Raw genomic sequence first — 7,507 nt, forward strand, 5'->3', positions numbered from 1 at the left:
AATCCAAACCTCACAAATCTATATTTATTACTTAGACACTGAGTTATAGAAGTTTTGAAAATGTTCTTTATTACATGTAAAAAGCAAGCATTTGTGTTTACATTAACACTTAAATGTAAATGCTAGCATGTGAGGAACAGTTGCTTTTTTTGCTCTTTATATATATATATATATATATATATATATATATATATATATATATATATATATATATATATATATATATATATATATATATATATATATATATATATATATATATATATATATATATATCACATTTGTTATAGTACAGAATAAACCCCAGAATTTATCTTCCTTCTCTACCATTTCCATGTGTTTAAGATTGTGGTAACAGAATGTCTACAATTGTGCTTAAAAAATGGCCACTGCAATTCCCTTGTGGATGACCCTATCTGCATCTTTGCATTGTTGTGTTCTAAGTCCTACTAATGGTCTGTGTGTAATTCTGAATAGATGTTTGAAAGTATGCTGGGGTGTTCTTTTGAGGTTGGAATATTATAATGTAAGATTTTTGTATGAAGTAGCTGAAGAGAATTCCATATATACTAGATATCTGGGCCATTGCATTCAAAAGCATGATGTACTTGCTTTTGACAGAGAGGTATGCTGTGAAGTATACAATCCAGCTCAGATAGTACAAAATGAGACTGAAAGTTATTGATTTGGCCTCATTGTAATTCTTCGGCAGATCTCTTCCCATGTAAGAAAAAAGGAGACACAGGAAACCAAGAAACCAACTTATAAACACAACAATGGTAAATGTTATAGTGTTCCCCATTTCACAGATGAGCATAATTTGATCTTTAAAAGTCCACGAGTCAGCGATTGGTTTGTCAGGAGAGGCAGTCATCCATATTATACAAGAAATTAAATGAATGGCAGAAGAAAATGCAATGAAGAGCCACTGTCCATTGTGCTTTACCCAAAGGCTATGCACCTTAGGGAACTGAGCAGCCATTTTAAAAACACAAATAATTTGAAACGAACGGACCGTCAAACAAGAAAGACAGACAGTGAAGAAAAATGCAAATATGGCATTTCTCAGGAGGCAATGTGCAAATGTGGGTTGTCCAAAAAAAAAGTACACACTCATGCTAGACATAATCAAACATATCAACATAAGAAGACACATGCTACCACCAGCAGACCTCACCACTGGTGTGTTGTAATTATAGGTGAAAAGGCAAAATATGGCAATGAGTAAAATCATTAGGCATGTGGCAGAAACCATGACAGCGATGGAGGAGATTTCTGAGAACTGTAGATAGACAACAGAACGTTTCTTACATGTTGTGCTGCCCTCATCAGACCATTCACTTTCTGCACATGGAAAACAGGTATAGGGGTCCCCTGAAAAACAGTAAAATAATATGAATCTTTAGTAATACCATTTTGCCAAAAGCCATAATAGTGATGTAGGAAAAATACACATCCAAAAGTATTGTGGTGATAGAATGGACTGAAGAAGCTTAAATGTTGTTGTTATTGACCGGCACCTATAGTACTTACGAGAATAATCCACATAGCTGTTACGTGGGCATTTTTTACATGTAAAACAGCAACTATGAAAACCTTCAGGTTGCCTTGAAAATCCCTCCTTACACTCAATAGAGCAGTTAGAGAAAGGAACCTTTAAGGAATGGGAAAATGTGTTATTAAAGTTAAACATTTTCCTCAATCAATTTTACACATCTCTCCAAACTAAGATCAGTGTTCCCTTTCGTTCAGTCACTACGACGTAACGTTAGTGACTAACGAATGGGGGTTTCGCTTAGAAGCCTATCAACTTCGAGTTTAGAGAAAACGCCCAATGGCGTGCCAATGCCATGGGCATGCAGAATTTGCATACGTAACTCCGCCTCACTGCGTGAGTATATAAGGAAGTACGAGGCAATATCGCATTATGTTTCTGCTTTCGGAGCCAAGAGTACCTACCTCTTCACTCCTACAGCCTTCTGAGACTCTGTCAGCTTCTTCGAGACGAGCAGCTTTCCAGTCGGTGTTGGTGTGACGGCGCGTTCCAGTGATCGCATACTTCCTGCCTGCTGATCTGTGCAGTGGTCCGCCTGACAGCTGGTGTGTGTTTCCCTGGGCGCTTCGGCATCGACTGCAAAGTTTCCTCTCACAAAAGAGCTTGCAAGTGACACGTCCTTTTCAGGATGTTTCGTCCGTGCACTTCTGGGTGCGGTGGATCGCTTTTCTCTTTTGACGGGCACGAGCGCTGCGTGACGTGTATGGGCTTTCAGCACGCTCAGGCAGCGCTTGTGGATGACTCATGTTCCCTCTGCGGGAACCTGGCCATCTCGGTGCTTCGATCTAGACTCCGTGAATTCCGTGCTGATGCCGGAACGAGAGTCCCCTCCGCCACCCCCCAATCTGCGGTCTCCTCTGGAGGCGGCACTTTGGCTGGTGACCAGGGTGATCTGAGGGTGACGGTGTGGAACAATGCTCCGACGCTAGTTCCTCGGCCCACACCCCCCTCTCATGCACCTGACCCGGTCCGTGCTCAGGCGTCTACATCGGGGCCGGCTCCTGCTGTCCCGACTGTGGCGTTTGGCACGGCGGAAGAGGAAGTGATGTCTATCGCCGCATCACAAGGTGGGCTGGAGTCATCTGAGGATGATGATTCGGCTGTGCTGCCACCTTCGGGTGCGCCAGCATTGCCCGAGTCGGACCCAGAATTGACAGCCATGCTGTCTCGGGCCGCCGCAGCGCTTGGACTGGAGTGGAACCCTCCGCCTCAGCCCGAGCATTCGCGGTTGGATGATTGGTTTTTGGGGGCGGCGCATCCGGACACCCGTCCGGCCGCTCCTCCAATACCTTTCTTCCCCGAGGTGCATGAAGAGGTCGCGCGTTCCTGGAAGTCCCTGTTGTCTTCCCGTGAACGTTTGGCGAACTCTTCCGCCTTCACCTCCCTCGATGGAGCCGCGGCTCATGGGTACACTGGGGTCCCCCCAGTCGAACGTTCTGTTGCGATGCAACTGTGTCCACAGAGCGCTTCGTCCTGGCGTGGTGACCCAAAGCACCCCTCCAAAGCCTGTAGGTTTTCGTCATCCCTGGTGGCGAAGTCCTATAGAGCTGCGGGGCAGGCCGCCGCTTCTCTGCATACCATGGCAACTCTTCAGGCTTACCAAGCCAAGTTGCTGTGTGCGGTGAGCGGGTTTCTTCCCTTGGCGTGTCCCCGCCACCCCTAGGGTTAAAAATCCACCTTCAGCTGGTACCCTAGAGATCTTCCATATGCAGCCCTCAGCGGGTCATATGTGTCTCTTAAGTCCTCCCCACGGGTAGGCATTTTTGGCATTCCCTCACTGGGATATGCTTCCCAGTGTACCTTGGTATTCCTGTGTTAAGTGGGAGTCCTTCGTCCGTACTAGTCTTACGACAGGGTACTTACACTTACGCAGGGCGCTGGAAGACAGCTGAGTGGCGGGATTATATTGGGACCCCCATTCGTTAGTCACTAACGTTACGTCGTAGTGACTGAACGAAAGGGAACGTCTCGGTTACGGATGTAACCCTCGTTCCCTGAGGAGGGAACGGAGACGTAACGTCCCCTTGCCACATCAGCTGTGCTACCTGGAACGCAGGAGTTCAGTCTTGGCTCCTCAAGCAGGTAACATAATACGATATTGCCTCGTACTTCCTTATATACTCACGCAGTGAGGCGGAGTTACGTATGCAAATTCCGCATGCCCATGGCATTGGCACGCCATTGGGCGTTTTCTCTAAACTCGAAATTGATAGGCTTCTAAGCGAAACCCCCATTCGTTAGTCACTAACGTTACGTCTCCGTTCCCTCCTCAGGGAACGAGGGTTACATCCGTAACCGAGACGTTCTCCGCCACACAATGTAATTTCCAAAAATGCACTGCAAATTGCAAAATACAAATTGCGTAATTCCCTTAAACACTATGCATAAATGTAACAGATCTTGCTTTCAGAACAGTTAACAGAGAACTTAAATAAATCCATCATCTTCATACAAATGGTATCAACTTGCCTTGCATAAGAGACCATCTGCCACCACTCATTGTGGGTTAGAAAATCACCTACATTTTGTGATGATGCTGCTTCCACTATATTCTTAATTTCTGAATCCATTTGTGAGATTTATCCTGGAGATAGAGGATGTTCAAAACAACCCCTATGTCAAAGTAACTCTTTTCCAAGTGGCCTGCAGAGATATTGATGCATACGTGTTCCAGGCATGAATTCAAGTGAATTCCCACCATCCTTTCTTTAGAACCAAAGCTCAATACTAGACTAGTTTTGACATCAGTATTTGCATTTCATGTGTTAGCTGAAATAAAACTGCATGAATTTGCTAGATGGTTGTTATTTGTTTTGAGCCTATTGACCTTTGTTTGGAGAAATATGTATAACTTATTGAGAAAAAGTTATCTACAAAGCTAAATGTTTAGTTAAGGTTCACCAAACAATAAATAAATAAATAAATAAATAAGGCTTACAGAAGCATTATTACGCCAGGGAAAAAGAGAGTTGTCGATGGTAAAAATAGTTTCTGGATATGTATCATATGTGCCCACCATCTCAAACTGTGGAGCATTCACATCAGTGTGCCAAAGCACAACTGCGTAACTGATTGTTGGATCATAATGATCATCGTATTTCACCTGACGGTCATTGAGTGGAAAATCCAACTTTTTAATTTCTCCAAGAAGCTGTTGTGAAGTGTATTCAAATAAACAAGAAAAAATATTTAGTATAATATTACTATAACATTAATAACAAGTTATTGTGTAATTATTAAATAAAACAAACAATAAAACAATAATACAATATCATTTATATAATATGCAATTTCCTTAAAAATATAAACATTGCTAATTATTTAATTAATTAAAATATTGTTATTAAAATAATGAATAATAGTACATGGATTCAAATAAATTCACTTACCATGTATGGCTTAGCCATTGTGTTCTTGTGGCATTTATTAATGTTGCACTGCAGAACCTTATGTAATGCATGAGCTATGGTATATATGGCAGCATAGATGGCAAAGGAGAATGAAGGATTCTCATTTATAATGTCCTCTGCGGTCAACAATGTGCAGTAATCACAAACTTGATTACATGTCTTAATCTTACCCTGGACTTCACTCTCAGCTTTATAATTAACATTAGTTGTTCCCCTGTCTTTATAGATGAATTGATCAAATCCAGGTAATGACAACAATCTCTCCGTAATGCCAATGACTGTACCAATTTTCCCAATTTCTGGCTCTCTTGGAAGTTGTTGATTCATAGCCCATGTTTCACTTGCAATCCATACTTTGTCTCGTATGTTCTCTACTATGGCTGTTTTGATTATGTTGACTGCATATTGTGGCACAGCGAAAACCACTATTACTTTAATGTTGAGCATATCAATCTTTTTAAGTGTTAGACTGTAGTTTGCATTTAGGCTTAGACCCTCTTGATAGGCCAAACAAATGCCAGTATTGCTTATATACTTGTTAAACAGCTTTAGTCCATCTGAACTGTAATTGTCTTGGCTACCAAGAAAGGCAACCCAGTTCCATCCAAACCATCGGATTATGTGAATAATCATCTCTATCAGGTCTTTATTGCTGGGCACTGTTCTTACAAAAGAGGGATACTGAAGTTTATTGCTTAATGCATAGCTAGAAGCTCCATAATTCACCTTTGAAAGAGAAGAAAACACTATAATAAACAATTAATTTAGCATTTATAGTAAATATATAGTAACTTGGTAGTTCTGAACAAACAGTAGGCATATACATTTTTTGTAAGTAAACTTTTTAAGATTTACCATTGGTATGAGGTCCATTGTGATCAGTGGTGCAATAGTAATAGTTCTTGTGCTTCCATATGGCCCTGTTAAAGCAATCACTTTAGGCTGATAGTTGTTGAGTTTTTCTTTAGGTTTTATTGATCCATTATTTGAGATAAAACTTAAGACTGAACGAAAATTCTTTGTATTAGAACAATGGTCAAAAATGTCATAGCCCAGAGAAACATTGGGCAGAAGAGTGGTGGAATTATTAATCTCTTCAACAGCAAACCTCATCACTTGCAACATCTGATAGCCAGATGTTGAGGAACTGTGCCTTGAAAACATCAATGAGGTAATTAATAGCATGTCATTGAAAATTCAGTCTAGAAATGTGAAATGCTACTTTGATTTACAGTATTGTGTGATAATTCTAGACTGATAAAAGGTCATTGCTTACCTGAAACATTCAGTGGTCTCTGGGGTGAAAAGGGGTGTTACTTGGTCAATTTCATGTAAAGCAAAAAGGCCACCCAATAAGTAATCTCCATCCAAGCTGAAGTCAGATGTTGACCAAGAAACTTTAAAAAAGAAACAATTACTTAAGCGCAAAAGGAAAACGTAAATGCTACTGTGAAGCATGGTTAAAGATGGACCGTTAATCTTGAAACAGGGCTGTGCAGTGGCTGGCCGTTTGAGAGAAATCAGGCTGATATACTACACTTCATTTGCTTAAAACACATTTCTATTTGGTTAAACCACTATATTCACTGATACAAATGCCCATTTCCATATCTAAACTCACAAAGCATATGTCAATCAGTTATTAAGTAGAGCATTACACCACAAATATCTCCTCAAAAATAAATGTACAAATTAAATCAAACTCTTGTGAAACAAACTGCATCCATCTTAACTCTCAGCAGGGGTTTTACAGGTGGATTAGTCAGGTTTCCCAGTTGAGGTGGTGAGAAAAAACAACAACAAAAAAATACTTTGATGATGTGTATACATTCTGAGATTATATACAGCTTCTGTTGAGGTGATTACAGTGTTGTTACATCACATCTTGAATAACAATAAAAAACAAACAAACAAACAAACAAACAGTTAATGCTTTTCCTGGAGGCTGAAAATGCTAAATGATGAAATGCTGAAAAAGTTAATTCATGGATTTCCAATGAACTAGGGTAAAATCAGCTCCACTATCTGTTATTTCAGGAAATCCACTGCTATTGAATTAGGGAAACAGTGACCTTAAGTCAGGAAGGTTAACGCATATTTTACATTTACATTAAATTTGCTTAACCCAGTTCCTGCATACATTTAAATACTACTTTTGCATATGACAATAATCCAGATTTGTCATCCAACAAGTGTCACATTACATCATCAGTGTCACTTACTGATAGTATAACAGGACTGCATACTATCAGAACCAGATTTTCCATAATGTATTATAATGTACTATGTACAGTCCTGGGCCCGTATTCATAAAGAATATTAATGCAAAGAGTAGCTCCTAGAGACAAAATTCTAAGAAAATTCTTTGAAATAAGGGCGTTTACTCTTAAAATTAACTAAAAAAAATCCTAGTAAAGAAAAAAGTAATTCAGAAAGCATCTTAACCCTTAAAAGAGGTCTTAAGGTCAAATTTGTTAGGAGCACGGACAAGGACTTATTTTGATAGATTCTCATATGTCTGTGTCAATTTCTATACAGAGAA

At 40.1% G+C, this 7,507-nt stretch overlaps 1 protein-coding gene across 1 annotated transcript; it reads right to left on the reverse strand.

Annotated features, from left to right (window-relative positions):
- Positions 1 to 439: 439 nt before the first annotated feature.
- Positions 440 to 6,423, reverse strand: tas1r2.1 (taste receptor, type 1, member 2, tandem duplicate 1; the record flags this gene model as incomplete). Its single annotated transcript, XM_079826880.1, has 6 exons — positions 440 to 1,374; positions 1,534 to 1,654; positions 4,494 to 4,706; positions 4,945 to 5,691; positions 5,821 to 6,118; positions 6,242 to 6,423. The coding sequence occupies 6 exons, from the start codon at positions 6,421 to 6,423 to the stop codon at positions 440 to 442; spliced, it is 2,496 nt and encodes an 831-aa protein (XP_079683006.1).
- Positions 6,424 to 7,507: the final 1,084 nt, after the last annotated feature.

The sequence above is a fragment of the Gobio gobio genome, assembly GCF_949357685.1.
Source record: "Gobio gobio genome assembly, chromosome: 10".
NCBI classification, from domain to species: domain Eukaryota; kingdom Metazoa; phylum Chordata; class Actinopteri; order Cypriniformes; family Gobionidae; genus Gobio; species Gobio gobio.